The sequence below is a fragment of the Kogia breviceps genome, chromosome 6, assembly GCF_026419965.1.
Source record: "Kogia breviceps isolate mKogBre1 chromosome 6, mKogBre1 haplotype 1, whole genome shotgun sequence".
Classification (NCBI taxonomy): domain Eukaryota; kingdom Metazoa; phylum Chordata; class Mammalia; order Artiodactyla; family Physeteridae; genus Kogia; species Kogia breviceps.
In genome coordinates this window covers 24,985,157-25,005,109 of record NC_081315.1, presented here as the reverse complement: position 1 = coordinate 25,005,109, position 19,953 = coordinate 24,985,157, and the positions used below count along the sequence as shown (strand labels likewise).

Genomic DNA, 19,953 nt, shown 5'->3' with positions numbered 1-19,953 from the left:
TATCTGTTTGTACTACTCTGAGTAGTTTTTTCAGGTGTGATCCGCTGTCTTGTTTACCACTATATTTTCAGTCCCTAGAACATAGTTTGGCGCATAATAGGTGTTCAATAAGGATTTGATAAAGGAATGTGTGCGTGGAGTCCTTGAATATCTGTTAGGCTCTGGCAAAAGGGGACCTTAGAGGGAAATTGCAAGACAGGAAGAGGAAAAGGGGACTTGCTTCTTTCTGTTTGAACTCTGTTTGCTTCCCATCATCGCAGCAATGTTTCTTCACAGCAGCAGGTCCTAATTCTAGCAAGGCTTGAGTCCAGTATGCAGTTTCTCTGACTCTCATGGTACCTCATGAGTACCAAAATGCAAGGATGCTCAAGTCCCATCTATAAAATGGCACAGCTCAGTGGGCCTTGCATATCCAGAGGTTCTGCATCTGCAGATATGGAGGGCTGACTGTACCAACTCCTGCAGCCACACATCTGAAAAACCAGCACTGCTAGCCAGTTGGCACCCCCTCCTCGAGGTCTGTATGCCAGCCCCACAGGGCCCTTCCTCCAGAAACCCAGCACCAGCCCAGCAGCTCCCTCATAGAGATCTAAGTTCCAATGCCTCTCATGAACTTCTCAGTCTTAATTTGTCTTTTTGCTTTGTTCCCCAACCTTAGAACTGCACTTCTGGTACTTGTTCCCTCCATGATACCTTAGTATTCTCCTTGGCCTCTTCATTTCTCTAGTTAGCAACTTGATTCCTCCTTAGGGAATTCTCTCTTAAAATACCCTGTGTGTCTCCTGACTCCACCCTGACTGAGATAGCTTATCTGTCTTACGAAATTATGTCTCCTTTCTGAAATTATGTCTCCTTCTGATGGACTCTATCAATAACTATTCTCTATGTCAGGGATCAGCAACTGCAGCCCGTGGGCCAAATCGAGCCTGTGTCCTACTTTTGTAAGTAAAGTGTTACTCAAACATAATCACACCCATTTACTTTCATATTGTCTATAACCGTCACTTTGCAAAGGCAGAGTTGAGTAGTCATGATAGAGACCACATGGTCCACACCACCTGTAATGTTTGCTGTCTGGTCCTTTATAGAAAAAGTTTGCCAACCCCTATCCTACATCTATAGTTAGCAGAATTTTTGGTATTTAGTAGACATGCCAATAAAAAAATGTTAAGCGAGGGAGTATATGGAGGAAAGAGCCAAAAGAGAGATGGTAAAAAGAAAGAATAAGGAGGGGGCTTCCCTGGTGGTGCAGTGGTTGAGAGTCCGCCTGCTGATGCAGGGGACATGGGTTCGTGCCCCAGGCTGGGAGGATCCCACGTGCTGCGGAGCGGCTGGGCCCGTGAGCCATGGCCGCTGAGCCTGCGCTTCCGGAGCCTGTGCTCCTGGAGCCTGTGCTCCGCAACAGAAGAGGCCACAACAGTGAGAGGCCTGCGTACTGCAAAAAAAAAAAAAAAAAAAAGAAAAGAAAAAGAAAAAAGAAAGAACAAGGAGGAATATAGAAAAATTTACATTTTAATGGTGATGAAAATTTTATTTATTGAGATCCAGATCAGATATGGGGGGAAAAAAAGAAAGTTAAATTGGCAAAATTTTACCTTTCATTAATTTTCTGTTTAAAAATATAAAAAATAATGTAAATAAATTTTTCTTAAAATATATTAACCTTTTAATCAAACTGTTATAAAAAGCATTGAAAATATATCTACCATGTGTACTTGAATTTTTTTAAATCCATGAATAAGTTAAAATATGTCAGTATCAGAATAATAACTTTTTAGAGTTGACTGAGAATTTTAAACAGAGCACAATAGAACTGAAGTAGACACATAAGTTGGTGTTATGACTTTCGGGCAATGTAGTTGATTGTGAAGCCATTTGAGAGATGTTAACAGCTACACATACTTTGTAATGTACATTTAGCAACTGAGATCAGTAAACTTTTTATGTTCTAAAGAACTAGTTTACTGATAGTATTTATTGAATAATTTACTACATTTACAATTCTGTACATATCATGCCCCAAATCATATGCTGTAAAATCTTAGTATAACTTCCAGTACAGTGAAGCACTTTAAAAATACTCTGAAAATAACATTGAGTCTATCAGAAATAGTGGCTGAATTTGTCAAAAACATTCTATTAGTAAGGAGTTGAGTAGAATTTTAGTTTTACTTTTTGGTCATTGCTGAGATTCATTATTGTACATTTACCTAGAGAATAGATTATCCCAACCAGAGCTGCTTTCCCCCTCCTCTGAACTCCTGTGTGTATCTATTATAATAGTCTCCTGTTGTTGCTACAAAACATTACTGTACATATAGTGGCTGAAAAGAACACACAATTATTATCTTACAATTCTGAAGGTCAGAAGTCCAAAATGGGTCCAATGGATGAAAATCAAGGTGTTAGCAAGGTGCATTCTTTTTAGGAGCTCCTAAGGGAGAACTGTTCCTTGCTTTTTCCAGCTTTTAGAGGATGCCCACATTCCTTGACTTGTGGTTGCATCACTCAGCCTTTGCTTCCATCATCACGTCTCCTTTACTGTCTCTCTTATAATGACCCTGTGATTACATTGGGCCCACCCAGGTAATCTAGGATAATCGTCCCATCCCCAAATCTTTAACTTAATAACATCTGCAAAGTCCCTTTGCCATTGTAAGTTAATGTATTCAGGGGAATTGGGGAGGAACATGGACATCTCTGGGGGCCTATTATTCTGCCTACCACATCTTTCTTCTTTTATTTAGAATCATTGAATGTCAGAGCTGAAAAGGACATTGCATGAAAACTTGTCCAATCCCTTTACTTTACACATGAAGAAGCTGAATGAAACCAGAGGCTGTTTGTCTGCCTCTAAGCACTCTTTAGGTGTGAAACAGGCCTAATTTATGTTTTGTATGCCTAACTATACTTACAATGATACCTTGAACATTTTAAGTACTCAGTAACTATTTATTGCCTGAATGATTAAAAGGTTAGTGATAGAAACCAGATATATCTGGTCTCTGACTCAACTATTTTGTTAGTGCTAATAGAAGTTTATAAAAAGCCACTGACTGACAGTACCATAAAGGGTAGAGATTCATTTATTCTTATATTTTGTAATTAAAAGGAGGAAATTATTCCTTCTTAAAAATAACTACCTTTTTTAGTATTCCATTTCTCTGTCTCTTGTCTCTTGTTTTTCTAGAGTAACTCATGGAATCCGGATTTAGTTTCTTTGATATTCATTGCCATTGGGCTGGGTTGATGAGATAAACCTGTGTTTTCTGTAATGCATATTTTTCATCTGTGTCCAATATTTAGGACAAGTTAAAAATCAGTATTTATCTTTTAAAAACTATTTCATAACTTTAGGGAAAATTTTAGAAATTTAGGTTTATTTTTTTACTTATAATTTTGCTTCCCTTGTTAAGGAAGGACAGTTTGAACTCTTGGTTAAAATAAAATGAAAAAAATTTTTTTAAATTAATTAATTTTTGGCTTTGTTGGGTCTTCGTTGCTGCACACGGGCTTTCTGTAGCTACGGCAAGCAGGGGCTTACTGTTCGTTGCGGTGTGCGGGTTTCTCGTTGCGGTGGCTTCTCTTGTGGAGTGCAGGCTCTAGGCGCGTGGGCTTCAGTAGTTGTGGCACATGGGCTCAGTAGTTATGGCTCACGGGCTCTAGAGTGCAGGCTCAGTAGTTGTGGTGCACGGGCTTAGTTGCTCCGCGGCGTATGTGATCTTCCCGGACCAGGGCTCGAACCCATGTCCCCTGCATTGGCAGGCAGATTCTTAACAACTGCGCCACCAGGGAAGTCCCAATAAAATGAAAAATGTTTTAAAGTTTATCTGGCATTTCTTTTTGAAAAACATTTAAACCTAGATTTTAGGTTTAGATTGTCATTCAGATAGATAAATCACTTACTATTTTCCAAGAAAAAAAGCTTTGTCTGATACTTGTGCAATGACTGATTTTCTTTTGTTAATATTCTTGTAGTTTATAAAGAATCTGATTTATTGGTATGTGAGTTTGGATATATTAGACATGGTTCTTGAAATAAAATATACCAGAAGCATTATGTGCTAAGCATTTAGTCTTTTCTTACCTGTATCAGCATGGTTTTTCATTGGCCCTATACATTTATACATGTCTAAATCTTATACACGTTTCTACAAATACTAAGATTGCAAATAATTCTATTTTTATTTTGTCTACAAGGATGGTACATGTAAAGTGCTTAGCAACTGTAAAAATGGACCATGGTAAAAGTACCCAATATTGATAATGTTTATTATATTGTCATGCTGTCAGTGAGAAAAATGTTAATTATAAGTCAACTTTAGAATACATTCATTATAATAAATTATATTCATTGGGTGAAAACATAATCTGACTTTTCCTTTCTTGACAGCAACTTGAATTGGTGGAACCAAGTGGCTGGATTCACGTTCCTTTAACTGATAATCATAAGAAGCCAACTCGCACATTCATGATACAGATTGCTGTTCTAGCCAATCATCAGAATGGAAGAGATACCCACATGAGACAAATTAAAATATACACACCCGTGGAAGAGAGCTCCATTGGTAAATTTCCTAGATGTACCACTATTGATTTCATGATGTATCGCTCAATAAGGTGACCTTGAAATAAAACAAAAGTCATTAAACATATCTTTATCTTGTCAGTAAATATTAAATCTGGTATCTTTATTGAAAAATGGATCAATTATTTTGCAATTTTTTATACATTGTAAAGTATTTTATTGTAACTTTAATAAATAACTTTTGGGTCATACTATGTTTATTTTCTTTAACATATAATAAAGCTCACATATTTTATAATTATTAAAATGAATTTGAGCCAATCACTAAATTTTTCCTTATATCAAAAGAAAACCAGTTGAACTGAAAATTTTTAAGATATATACAATTTTTTACTAACTAGGTAATTATTTCATATAGTGATCATGAATTACAGTAATGATTTACTGCATGTTTGGGAACAAAACTATGTTTTACCAATAGATACTATCTTTAACAGGCCAGAATTATTATTTTTTTCTGTTCAGAAGAAGCTTCTTCTATTAATACTAGGCCTTTTAAAAAACTGTGTCAAAATAAGCTTAGCATTCAGTGTGTGATGAGAACCATTCTGATTTGGGGAATGTAATTGTGTCATAATTATTGTACTCCCATGCAATATTTTTAACCCTAGGGTTGTCTATATCCTGATATTATGTCAGCAATTGCCAGTATAATCTGCTGTTTATCCTAATTCTAATGCTGTTTATAGAATAGTTAGTTTCAAATTTGTGTCTGACACTGAAGCATTCCCTAAGGGATAATGTAGCTCACGAAAATTTTAAAAATATATGAAATAGTTCTTTACATATAAAAATATTTTAAAGTCCCTTAAATGAGTTTTCTTTCCATGGTTTAACATGAGTCGATTTGATTCTGTATATCTCCCCCGGTACCACCTGCTACCCCATATCCTTACTTTGGGGGAGACAGAGCTTCTCCATATTGGCTCTTTATTTTTCTTTCTGTGGTTGTGCCTCATGGCTTGTGGGATCTTACTTCTCCAACCAGGGATCGAACCCAGGCCCTTGGCAGTGAGCGCATCGAGTCCTAACCACTGGACTGCCAGGGAATTCCCACCCCATATTGGCTCTTGTTTGGGAAGGATTCCTCAGAAGTTCTTGCATTACTGGGTAGACTGAAGTCTTAAATTAGCAAAGTTAAGGAAATAATTGTGTGTTTGATTTATTCTGGCAGAGTACTAATTTACATGGATGCTATAAAAAATGAAGGTTTCATTTTTTTCACTCAGCAGAATCTCAGCTCTTTTTTCTGAGTTCCACAAAGAGTTTGTCATTTTCATTCTGTTGTCTTTAAAGTAAGAAGCATGGTAAGTGACTGTATGATCACCAAAAAGTCTGTAACCAAAACTCATTTGATATCAGTGAATTACTCCCAAGCATAGATGTCAGATGCTGGGAAGGGTAGAAGAAAAACAGATGGATAGGAATTAAAAGAAAAGGAGAGAATCAAGAAAATAAGAATAGCAATATATACTTGGCACTGTATTGATGTTCTGCGTTAGTCTGTTAAGGAAAACATTCATGTGAACAACAGGGTCTTAGTCTAAGAGGCAGAGACATCTAATAAAAAGTACAGGACGTTTTATTAGTAATAATGTTACTCCTTGCTAGCTGCTTTTTAAAAAATTTGCTTAAAAGAAAAAAGGAGGAGGACTAATTATCATTTACCTGATCCAGTCTGTTATTTCCTACTATTAATAGTTTGTGAAAAAGACTAAAATAAGGAAGAATTAAGAAGAATGTTGGGAAAATCAGTATGTTTTCTAGTTCTACTCCCTTTCCCTGTTTTTCATAAGCCCGCTGAGCACCTCATTAGGCGTGGGAAAACTTGGTAGCCCAGGATTATGGAGGTAATGCTTCCCCTTATTTTAAGGATTATCTGAAGTTCTGATAGACCATGTATTACATTAACAACACATAATTATCTGAAGCAGTTTCATTTCTCTTTTGAAAGAGCAAATTATATAGCCAACAAAAGATTTGTATCTAGAATATATAAAGAACTCTTCTTATCACTTAACAGGAAGAAGACAAACCATCCCATTAAAGTGAGCAAAAGATTTAAGCAATCATGTCATCAACGAAGACATATGATTGGCAAATAAGCATATGAAACGATGCTCACCTTCATTGGATGTTAGTGAAATGCAAATTAAAATCATAATGAGATACCATTTCTCAGCCACTAGAATGACTGTGGTTAAAATGACAATGGGGAGGGGGAAGGGAAAGCTGGGACGAAGTGAGAGAGTGGCATGGACATATATACACTACCAAACGTAAAACAGATAGCTAGTGGGAAGCGGCCGCATAGCACAGGGAGCTCAGCTCAGTGCTTTGTGTCCACCTAGAGGGGTGGGAGGGAGACGCAAGAGGGAAGGGATATGGGGATATATGTATATGTTTAGCTGAGTCACTTTGTGATACAGCAGAAACTAACCCACCATTGTAAAACAATTATACTCCAATAAAGATGTTAAAAAAAAAAAAAAGACAATTGCACGTGTTAGCAAAAATATGGAGGAAATGGACCTCATGTCAGACTACTGATGAGGATGTAATTAGTGTATAACCACTTTGGAAAACAATTTGGTAATTTCTTAAAAAGTTAAACATATACCTGTGTATGGGTATTTACCCAAGAGAAAAGAAAGCGTATGTCCATACAAAGACTTGCACATGAATGTTCATAGCAGCTTTATTTGTAGTACCTAAACATTGGAAACAATGCAAATGTTGATCAACAGGAGAAGGTATAAACCAATTGTGGTAAATCCATATAATAGGATACTACTCAGCGATAAAAATAAATGAACAGTTAATACATGCAACAATATGGATACATTTACAAGATAATTATGTTGAAAGAAAGAAACCACAAAAAAGAGTATATAGTGTATGATTCTATTTTTTAAAAAAAATTCTAGAAAGTACAAACTCATCAAGTGATAGAAAGCATATTAGTGGTTGCATAGGATGGGGAGCAGACAGAAGCAAGAAGGCATGAATTATTTGGGGGGATGACAGAAATGTTCATTGTCCTGACTGTGGTACTGGTTTCACAGCTATATACATATGCCAAAATTTATCAGATCATACATATGTGCAGTTTATTGCATGTCAATCATACCTTAATAAAGCTGATTTAAAAATAGCTTATTCTACCTGTTTCACATAGGAATCACCCAAAGAGGCTAGATTTGACATAGTTATATTTCTTACTGTATAGGATCTGAGAGTAAAAAACTAACATTGAAAAGCCATTTTAACAGTTAATAAAACAATGACAGCAAATTCACGGATTCATCTGTAATCAGTAGACTTTTTGAGTATTGATCAAACTGCAATTATAAGATTTAAATATTTAAATTATACATGTAATTGAAGTATTAGACACTTTAAAAATCAGCTTATTACCTGAGGAAATACTGTCACAAGGAACTGTATAAAACTGTGGAATTTTAAAATACAGCAGTTCGCTGAAGGCTAGTAAATACCCAACTCTAAAAAGACTAATAGATATTGAATGTTGAATTAGACATAATAAGGAAACCAAAGTAAATCTGATACAGCCTTTGCTTTCCAGTTGCTTATAGTCTACTAGGGGAAATAATAGGTCTCCGATAACCAAATCAGAAATTAGACTGGTAAGATCTCTAACTGGTGGATGGAAAAGAGAGAGTTACTTCCTATTCAGAAGTTAGGGGTGAAGCTAAAAGAAGGCATCGTGGAGGAGGTGGAATTTTAGAAAGAAAGACTATTTGTAATATCAGCTAGTTATTCACTTTTAAGCCTATTCTCGAATCCAAACTATAATTGTTTTTGCATGAATAACAACAATTAATTTGAAACAGATGATTTGTGTGTTAGGAATCCAGGGATGTTTCGTACATTTGCTCTCGTTTGAAAGGTTCCAACAGTTAAAACACAGACCAATCTTGAAAAGTAATTTTAGACACCATGCCTTCTGTTCTTTTAGCCATTATGACTACTAGTTTAGTACAGATTAATACACTACAGTATAAATTTTTATGAGTATAAAGTTTTATAACTCAAATGCAAATATTTGATGTTTCTAGTGTTTTAGAAAATTTCACTTTAAATTCTTAATAAAATGTTGGCTTATTATATGTCATTTTTAATTGAATTCTTGGTTCAATTACCTTTTAAAAATGATAAAAGTTGCAAAATATGTTAAAGCACTAGGGAAAATAATACTTTGTAGTTGTGGTTATTTGGAGACATTTTTGCTTTGTGGAGCTTTTAAACCAAGTTAATCTTTTGCCTACATTGTTTTGACTTTCCCCACTTCTACTATGACTCCCTAGAGTATGGTGTTTGGAAGTGTTTGCTGTACAAGGCTGTTTACCAGCCATCTACAAGGAAGCTCTCTGTGCTTCATGATCTGCCATTTAGTTGGGCCTGCTTCTGTGCAATGGTGTCTGGTAAGCGTTAGAGAGAGGAAGACAACAAAGGAAAAAGCCTCAGGGATTAGTTTATTAATTATCCATGATAATGATTTATTCTATTAACAGGACATATCTTAAGGCTAATTAATTACAACTCCCCCCCACTCTAAAGCTAAGAAAATGTTTATAACCCATGGCAATTTTGTACGAAAAGTTGAAATTATTTTTTAGTAATACTAACTAGTCTGTGTTTCAGTTTTATGTGAAAGTATCCTCCCTTTTTTCTATGGCTAATCCTGCCACCATTGTTTGTCTTCTCCTGTCCTTTCTGGTTAAAAGAATCAATTGACTCTTTTGCCAACATAAGCAAAATTACAGTTACACCAACTTAAAGGTATTCTGTCTGCTTATGAAATCTTTTTCTGAGTGAATTGGTATTTCAGGAAATGGTATTTCATTCACATCATGTATAAGTGAAGCTCTAGTATTTTCCAGCTCAGTTGTTTTAATTACTGCATTTGTGGCTGTAAGCTTTCCACTGATGCAGTTCAGTGGTAACCATAAGATGTTTTTCCACTATGTATTTGCTTTTCCGGTGTCGAGAGCAAATTACGATTCTCTCCCTGTGGTCCTAGAAATAACTCCCCCAACTGTTTATATAGACTTTATTCTGAGACTAGCTCTCCTCTGTACCCTGGCATTCATCTATAGCTGGAGATCCAGATTTTAACAGATCATTTCCTGTTATTACTATAGCAGTATCAAAATACTGATCACTTACCAAGAAGCAAAGTATCCAAAACACTGAAGTAGAGAGTTCAGCCAGCTGTTTGTTTTTCAACTGTTAAAATTTATAAGAATCACATGTTAAATGAATATGGAGACATAATGAAGTAGAGGGTAGGCTCAGTAAAAGGAGGATGATAACAAGCCATCCAGCTATTAAGTTGTAACACACTCAGGTGTCTACCAAGACGAAGGAAAGGAATTTTACTATTTATCTTAAAACAGTGCTTATTTTTAAGGTAGCATTCAGTAACTGATAGGAGATGCAAGGAAGTCCTTATCATGAAATTCAGAAGTCTTTCATTTTTTTCCATCATCCATGCTGTTTAGAACAAAATTCATCATTTCTTTCTTGAAATGTTCAACTGTTAGACTGGTATTTTGGTGTAATTTTGACTCTTCTCCTTCATCCTTACACACTCAGTAACTGTAAGCCCTGCAGATTCTTTTTCCACATTAATGATCACTTTTGGTTTCACCCCATTCACATCATTCTAGGTCAGTTCAGTCTTACCAGAAAAGAAACGACACCAGATAAAACTTTCTAATGTTGCAAACTGGAATAGATGCTAACCGCCCTGTAAGTTCTTTAATACACATGCACATTTCCAGAGGTAGGAAATGAATATCACGCTAAATGAGAAGCTCCAGTGCTCTCTTACCCTGTCCAACTAGTTCTAAGCCAGTCTACTAGACCCACTCTTACTCCTGATTCTAGTTCTGAATCCCTTAGCTGCTGGTAGCTACTTCTTGTTTGTTCTCTCTTGGCCCTTTGGAATTTTATGATAAGGACTATTTTTGTAGCTCCAAACTTGTCTCCCCTCAGTGTTGTTTCCTTAGGCCACGTTGGGTAAGTTTTCTTCATTTTGATCAACTGAATAGTAACTCTCTATCCTATACTATCTCTAATAACATAGCTGATCATGTTAGTAACACTGTGCCAATGAAGAAAGGTAAATACAGTTTGGCATATGACATTTATTAAGGCTGGAAAGCATGCAATACATTTTATAAAGATATATTTAGAGGGGAATAATCCACGTGTCATTTTGTCATTATTAAGGATACTTGATTACTCATCCCTATTAAATAAAAAAGTTGACTCTACAATGCTGTGATCAGTTGTACTGCATATGGTCTCCAGGAGAAGAATATTGCGTGTTTTTTCAAACAGTCAACCTATACGATTGAATGCCTTATATCCTGTGTAGAATACAAATAAGTAGAAAACATGTTTCCTATTCAGAAAGGATTTAGTCTAGCTGATGATAACTAGGAACACAGAGACATTCACACATGCTTAACAAAAGGTAATATTGACTGAAACAGATAAGTATTATGTTAATAAGGACAAATATCACCAATGCCCCAGCGTAGTCAGTAAGGTTCTTATGGAAGAGAGAGAAATTCATGTACATAGATATCTGAAGAGGCCTTCTTCTTAGGTTATACAAATTGAGACATAGTGAAGATGAAGATCAAAGTATCACCTTCTTTTCTAATAGACAACAGATTGAGGGATGTGTTTTTAAGTCTTAGCTAATTTGGGCTTTTCTAATAATCATTAAGATTCATGTCATAGCTGGTTGCACTGAATAGGTCGGGGAGCTCCCTAGAAGGAGAATGGAACTGAGCCATATAGCTTCAATTATTCTTCCTGTATTTACAAATCAAATGTTTACCTCCTTGGGGATGGAGTAAAGGGGTGGAGAGAGGCTCTGAGTAAAGGAACTGAGTTTCCTTTTAGTTGGGAATCATCAGGAATGGGGAAGAAGTGTTCCAAAATTTACACTCTGGTTCCAGAACAATGTCTACATTTAAGTGGGGAGAGAGAAAATGGGAGAGCATTTTAGGCATGGAAAGCTGTACACATTTGTGAAGGAATGAGGCGGTTATATTCAGACTACAGTAAGCAGGGTATTAACTTTAGTAACTATGTAACATCAAGTTACAAGATGGAAGAAAGGTAGGGCAGCGTGGGGTCAAAGTTTAATCTTACCCTGTTATGTATAGGGTAACTATAATTTTATACCCATACCCTTATATTCCTCTTGTATTTAATGCTATATGAAAACTTTGGAGGACAAAAGATGCAATGTGGGCAGCCTAACACCCACCACCATTATAAGTTGTGAAGGAGACTATGGAATTAAAAACTATTTTTTGAAACTAGTTTTATGTAAGTCAAAATATTTAGTTAATATTTGTCTTACATAATTAAAATTGGACCTTGGAGAAGACTATCAGAAGTTTGCCTGGATAAACAGTTGGGTGGAAATCTGTGCTTTTCCAAAGGGCATTCCTCAGAGGATGATGCTTGTGGAATCACGGAAATATCCACCCAATTTGGATCCACTGTTCCAGGTTCCCTCCTTCCATTCCAGAGGATTAGATAATAAAGGAAATTCTTAGAAAAATCCACTTCCAAGCAAGACCATCAGAAATCATACACACATAGCCCCAAATAAGGCTCTCAAGTGGCCGTTATAAAAAATTTGAGTTCTTGGAATATGGCGTGTTACATGTTTAAACAAAATCATTAGTAGAAATACAACTTGATTCCTTTGGGTCCAATTTGTGCTTGTCTTACATCTAATTACTTTTGGATTCAAAAATAAGAAAGACTTCTTTTAGAAATGAAGCTTTGAAACAGTATTAATTCATACTATAATCCCTTTTAAAGATATGTTAACTGAATCATGAAATATACTAATGATATGAAGAAACAATATAGTGTAAGTACAGTTTCTTGTTTTAAATAATAGTAACCATTTTGCATGTGCTTTTTGTGTAGCTAGTGAATATAATAAGAGGAAATATTATTTTAATGGAAAGGTCCTGTGTGTGAAATTTTCTATTTGCAAGCTAAAAGGAAGTGACTCAGTAATATGGGAATTATATGAGCACTTGAGTCCTATCTATGTAATCTTTGGCCAATTTTATCAGCCTTTTTCTTTTTAATTGTGTGTGTGTGTGTGTGTGTGTGTGTGTGTGTGTGTGTGTGTGTAGCATAATGTATATACAGTGAAATGCACCAAACACTAGCTCCATGAGTAAGGTCAAAGTGGACATCCATGTCCATGCCAACGGGTAACATACCTTCTTGGAAGCCCTCTTCATGTCCAATCTCAACCACTGTTCCCTTCCTCCTTTCCAAGATTACCCTCTACCCCTAATCAAAGGGTGTAGCTAAGTTTTACCTATGTTTAATGTACAGTAATATACATTATATCCATATGTATATACAAATATATTTTCTTTTGTATTGGTTTCCTTTTACTCAGCATGATTTTTGTAATATATATTTACTGTAGCATGTAGCTATAGTCTGTTCATTTTTACTGCTTTATATCTAGTATTCTACTGTAGGAATATACCATAATTTATTCACTCTAGTGATGTTGGTTATTGTATTTTCCCATTTGAAGTTATTACAAAATAATGCTGTTATGAAATTCTATTACCTGTCTTTTGACTCATATCGAATGTGCATTTCCATTAGATATGTATATAGGAGCCATGTAGTACCTTGCATAGAGGGTATACATATGCCCATTGTTTGTAGATGATGCCTGATCATTTTCCAAAGTATATGTATCCATTCACACGTCAACAGCAGGGAATAAGAGCCCTGCTGCTCCGTATACTCACCAATCTTTAGTATGGTTGATCTTTTAAATTTTAGCCACTTTGGTGAATGTAGTGTTACCTTATTGCAGTTGTAATTTTCTGTTCCCTAATAACTAATGAGGTCAAGCCACTTTTCATATGTTTGTTGTCAATTTGGATAGCCTCTTTTGTGAAGTATTCTGGTCTTTTGCTCATTTAAAAAATTTGTCTTTATTTTCCTTATTGATCTATAAAAGTGCTTCACATATTCTGGTTATAAATGCTATGACAGTTATAAATGTTGTAACTATTTTCCCCTGCTCTGTGGTTTGCCTTTTCATTCTCTTAAAGATGGGATCTCATAATGAACAGAAATTATTTTTAATGTAAACCAATTTAATAATCTTTTCTGTGATGTTAAGTGTTTTTTGGTGCAGTAAGAAGTCTTTTGCAACCTGAGCATTATGAAGATATCCTCTTACACTATCTTCTAAAAGCTTTATTTGCTTTGTTGTAGATTTAGATCTGCAGTCCACCTTAGATGATAGGACTTATATTTCAATTTTTTTCTTCCCAACATGGATATCCAGTCGACCCAGCACCATTCACTGAAGACTATAATTTCCCATTGCTCTACAATGTCACCTTTATTTCAAATCAAGTGTCTATATGTGTATGGTATGTTTTTTAGCTCTCTGTGCTATCCAATTTATCTATTCTTTCATCAAAACCATACTGTCTTTATTACTGTTGATTTGTAATACATCTTTTAACATCTTTATTGGAGTATAATTGCTTTACAATGGTGTGTTAGATTCTGCTTTATAACAAAGTGAATCACCTATATATATACATATATCCCCATATCTCCTCCCTCTTACATCTCCCTCCCACCCTCCCTATTCCACCCCTCTAGGTGGTCACAAAGCACCGAGCTGATCACCCTGTGCTATGCAGCTGCTTCCCACTAGCTATCTATTTTACGTTTGGTAGTGTATATATGTCCATGCCACTCACTTCGTCCCAGCTTACCCTTCCCCCTCCCTGTGTCCTCAAGTCCATTCTTTATGTCTGCGTCTTTATTCCTGTCCTGCCCCTAGGTTCTTCAGAAGCTTTTTTTTTTAAATTAAGATTCCATATATATGTGTTAACATGTGGTTTTTGTTTTCCTCTTTCTGACTTACTTCACCCTGTATGACACACTATAGGTCCATCCACCTCACTACAAATAACTCAATTTCGTTTCTTTTTATGGCTGAGTAATATTCGATTGTATATATGTGCCACATCTTCTTTATCCATTCATCTGTCGATGGACACTTAGGTTGCTTCCATGTCCTGACTATTGTAAATAGAGCTGCAATGAATATTGTCGTACATGACTCTGAATCATGGTTTTCTCAGGGTATATGCCAGTACAGGGATTGCTGGGTCATATGGTAGTTCTATTTTTAGTTTTTTAAGGAACCTCCATACTGTTCTTCATAGTGGCTGAATCAATTTACAGTCCCACCAACAGTGCAAGAGGGTTCCCTTTTCTCCACACCCTCTCCAGCGTTTATTGTTTATAGATTTTTTGATTATGGCCATTCTGACTGGTATGAGGTGATACCTCATTGGAGTTTTGATTTCCATTTCTCTAATGATTAATGAAGTTAAGCATTCTTTCATTTGTTTGTTGGCAATCTGTATATCTTCTTTGGAGAAATGTCTATTTAGGTCTTGTGCCCATTTTTGGCTTGGGTTGTTTGTTTTATTGCTATTGAGCTGCATGAGCTGCTTGTAAATTTTGGAGACTAATCCTTTGTCAGTTGCTTCATTTGCAAATATTGTCTCCCTTACTGAGGGCTGTCTTTTTGTCTTGTTTATGGTTTCCTTTGCTGTGCAAAAGTTTTAAGTTTCATTAGGTCCCATTTGTTTATTTTTGTTTTTATTTCCATTTCTCTAGACTGTGGGTCAAAAAGGATCTTACTGTGATTTATGTCATAGAGTGTTCTGCCTATCTTTTCCTCTAAGAGTTTGGTAGTGTCTGGGCTTACATTTAGGTCTTTAATCCATTTTGTGTTTATTTTTGTGTGTGGTGTTAGGGAGTGTTCTAATGTCAGTCTTTTAAGTGTAGCTGTCCAGTTTCCCCAGCACCACTTATTGAAGAGGCTGTCTTTTCTCCATTGTATATTCTTGCCTCCTTTGTCAAAGATAAGGTGACCATATGTGCATAGGTTTATCTCTGGGCTTTCTATCCTATTCCATTGATCTATATTTCTGTTTTTGTGCCAGTTACCATACTGTCTTGATTACTGTGGCCTTGTAGTATAGTCTGAAGTCAGGGAGCATGATTCCTCCAGCTCCATTTTTCGTTCTCAAGATTGCTTTGGCTATTCGGGGTCTTTTGTGTTTCCATACAGATTGTGAAATTTTTTGTTCTGGTTCTGTGAAAAATGCCATTGATAGTTTGATAGGAATTGCATTGAATCTGTAGATTGCTTTGGGTAGTATAGTCATTTTCACAATGTTGATTCTTCCAATCCAAGAACATGGTATATCTCTCCATCTGTTTGTATCATCTTTGATTTCTTTCATCAGTGTCTTATAATTTTCTGCATACAGGTCTTTTGTTTCCTTAGGTAGGTTTACTCCTAGGTCTTTTATTCTTTTTGTTGCAATGGTAAATGGGAGTGTTTCCTTAATTTCTCTTTCAGATTTTCCATCATTAGTGTATAGGAATGCAAGAGATTTCTGTGCATTAATTTTGCTTCCTGCTACTTTACCAAATGCATTGATTAGCTCTAGTAGTTTTCTGGTAGCATCTTTAGGATTCTCTGTGTATAGTATTATGTCATCTGGAAACAGTGACAGCTTTACTTCTTCTTTTCTGATTTGGATTCCTTTTATTTCTTTTACTTCTCTGATTGCTGTGGCTAAAACTTCCAAAACTATGTTGAATAATAATGGTGAGAGTGGGCAACCTTGTCTTGTTCCTGATCTTAGTGGAAATGGTTTCAGTTTTTCACCTTTGAGAACGATGTTGGCTCTAGGTTTCTCATATATGGCCTTTGTTATGTTGAGGTAAGTTCCCTCTATGCCTACTTTCTGGAGGGTTTTTATCATAACTTGGTGTTGAATTTTGTCGAAAGCTTTTTCTGCATCTATTGAGATGATCCTATGGTTTTTCTCTGTCAGTTTGTTAATATGGTGTATCACATTGATTGATTTGCCTATCGAAGAATCCTTGCATTCCTGGGATAAACCCCACTTGATCATGGTGTATGATCCTTTTAATGTGGTGTTGGATTCTGTTTGCTAGTATTTTGTTGAGGATTTTTGCATCTATGTTTATCAGTGATATTGGCCTGTACTTTTCTTTCTTTGTGACATCTTTGTCTGGTTTTGGTATCAGGGTGATAGTGGCCTCATAGAATGAGTTTGGGAGTGTTCCTCCCTCTGCTATGTTTTGGAGGAGTTTGACAAGGATAGGTGTTATCTCTTCTTTAAATGTTTGATAGAATTTGCCTGTGAAGCCATCTGGTCCTTGGCTTTTGCTGGAAGATTTTTCATCACAGTCTCAATTTTAGTGCTTGTGATTGGTCTGTTTATATTTTCTGTTTTTTCCTGGTTCAGTCTCAGAAGGTTGTGCTTTTCTAAGAATGTATTCATTTCTTCCAGGTTGTCTATTTTATTGGCATATAGTTGCTTGTAGTAATCTCTCATGATCCTTTGTATTTCTGCAGTGTCAGTTGTTACTTCTCCATTTTAATTTCTAATTCTATTGATTTGAGTCTTCTCCCTATTTTTCTTGATGATTCTTGCTAATGGTTTATCAATTTTGTTTATTTTCTCAAAGAACCAGCTTTTAGTTTTATTGATCTTTGCTATTGTTTTCTTCATTTATTTTTCATTTACTTCTCATCTGATCTTTATGATTTCTTTCCTTCTGCTAACTTTGGGGTTGTTTTGTTCTCCTCTCTCTAATTGCTTTAGGTGTAGGGTAGGTTTTTTTGAGATTTTTCCTGTTTCTTGCAGTAGGATTATACTGCTATAAAGTTCCCTCTTAGAACTGCTTTTGCTGCATCCCATAGGTTTGGGGTCATCGTGTTTTCATTCTAATTTGTTTCTAGGTATTTTTTTATTTCCTCTTTGATTTCTTCAGTGATCTCTTGGTTATTAAGTAGTGTATTGTTTAGCCTCCATGTGTTTGTATTTTTTACTGATTTTTTCCTGTAATTGATATCTAGTCTCATAGCTTTGTGGTCAGAAAAGATACTTGGTATGATTTCAATTTTCTTAAATTTACAAAAGCTTGATTTGTGACCCAAGATGTCATCTGTCTTGGAGAATGTTCCATGAGCACTTGAGAAGAAAGTGTATTCTGTTGTTTTTGGATGGAATGTCCTATAAATATCAAGTAAATCCATCTTGTTTAATGTATCATTTAAATCTTGTCTTTCCTTTTTTATTTTCATTTTGGATGATCTGTCCATTGGTGAAAATGGGTTGTTAAAGTCCCCTACTTTTATTGTGTTACTGTTGATTTCCCCTTTCATGGCTTTTAGCGTTTGCCTTATGTATTGAGGTGCTCCTATGTTGGGTGCATAAATATTTACAATTGTTGTATCTTCTTCTTAGATTGATCCCTTGATCATTATGTAGTGTCCTTCTTTGTCTCTTATAATAGTCTTTATTTTAAAGTCTATTTTGTCTGATATGAGAATTGCTACTCCAGCTTTGTTTTGATTTCCATTTGCATGGAATATATTTTTCCATCCCCTCATTTTCAGTCTGTATGTGTCCCTTGGTCTGAAGTGGGCCTCTTGTAGACAGCATATATATGGGTCTTGTTTTTGTGTCCATTCAGCCAGTCTGTTTCTTTTGGTTGGAGCATTTAATCCATTTACATTCAAGCTTATTATCAATATGTATGTTCCTATTACCATTTTCTTAATTGTTTTGAGTTTGTTTTTATAGGTCTTTTCCTTCTCTTGTGTTTCTCGCCTAGAGAAGTTCCTTTAGCATTTGTTGTAAAGCTGGTTTCACGGTGCTGAATTCTCTTAACTTTTGCTTGTCCGTAAAGCTTTTGACTTCTCTGTCGAATGTGAATGAGATCCTTGCTGGGTAGAGTAATCTTGGTTGTAGGTTTTTCTTTCATCGCTTTAAATATGTCCTGCCGCTCCCTTTTGGTTTGTAGAGTTTCTGCTGAAAGATCAGCTGTTAACCTTATGGGGATTCCCTTGTATGTTATTTGTTGTTTTTCCCTTGCTGCTTTTAATATTTTTTCTTTGTATTTAACTTTTGATAGTTTGATTAATATGTGTCTTGGCATGTTTCTCCTTGTATTTATCCTGTATAGGACTCTTTGCACTTCCTGGTCTTGATTAACTATTTCCTTTCCAATATTAGAGAAGTTTTCAACTATAATATTTTCAAATATTTTCTCAGTCCCTTTCTTTTTCTCTTCTTCTTCTGGGACCCCTGTAATTCGAATGTTGGTGAGTTTAGTGTTGTCCCAGAGGTCTCTGAGACTGTCCCCAATTCTTTTCATTCTTTTTTCTTTATTCTGCTCTGTGGTAGTTATTTCCACCATTTTGTCTTCCAGATGACTTATCCTTTCTTCTGCCTCAGTTATTCTGCTATTGATTCCTTCCAAAGGATTTTAAATTTCATTTATTGTGTTGTTCATCATTGTTTGTTTGCTCTTTAGTTCCTCTAGTTCCTTGTTAAACGTTTCTTGTATTTTTTCCATTCTATTTCAAAGATTTTGGACCATCTTTGCTATCATTACTCTGAATTACGCTGACTGCCTATTTCCTCTTCATTTGTTTGGTCTGGTGGGTTTTTACCTTGCTTCTTCATCCTCTGTGTGTTTCTCTGTCTTCTCATTTTGCTTAACTTACTGTGTTTCGGATCTCCTTTTCACAGGTTGCAGGTTCATAGTTCCTGTAAAAGCAAAGCTATATAGACAAAATCACACACACAAGCATACATACACACACAACAAGGGAAAAAGGAAAAAAAAAAAAAATATATATATATATATATATATATCATTGCTCCCAAAGTCTACTGCCTCAATTTTGGGATGATATGTTGTCTATTCAGGTATCCCGCAGATGCAGGGTACATCAATGTGATTGTGGAGATTTAATCTGCTGCTCCTGAGGCTGCTTGGAGAGATTTCCCTTTCTCTTTGTTCTTACAGCTCCTGGGGTTCAGCTTTGGATTTGGCCCCACCTCTGTGTGTAGTTTGCCTGAGGGCGTCTGTTCTTTGCTCAGACAGGACAGGGTTAAAGGAGCAGCTGGTTAGGGGGCTCTGGCTCACTCAGGCCGGGAGGAGGGAGGGGTATGGAATGTGGAGCGAGCCTGCAGTGGCAGAGGCCGGTGTGACATTTCACCAGCCTGAGGCGCCGTGTGTTCTCCTGGGGAAGTTGTCCCTGGATCATGGGACCCTGGCAGTGGCGGGCTGCACAGGCTCCCGGGAGGGGAGTTGTGGAGAGTGACCTGTGCTTGCACACAGGCTTCTTGGCGGCTGCAGCAGCAGCCTTAGCATTTCATGCCCGTCTCTGGTGT

General features: G+C 36.1%; 1 protein-coding gene across 3 annotated transcripts in view; it reads left to right on the top strand.

Moving 5' to 3' along the window:
- The window catches only part of ANAPC10 (anaphase promoting complex subunit 10), a 105,166-nt gene that overhangs the window by 67,668 nt on the left and 17,545 nt on the right, over positions 1–19,953 (top strand). Inside the window, exon 5 of one of the 3 annotated variants that reach the window (XM_059067378.2) lies at positions 4,394–4,655. The exons of the other annotated variants lie outside the window; for them this stretch is intronic. Within the exon in view, the coding sequence (XP_058923361.1) occupies positions 4,394–4,624 (231 nt within the window). The 3' untranslated portion in view covers positions 4,625–4,655. Of the gene's footprint in view, positions 1–4,393; positions 4,656–19,953 lie in introns of those variants that run through there. 3 annotated transcript variants of the gene reach the window in all.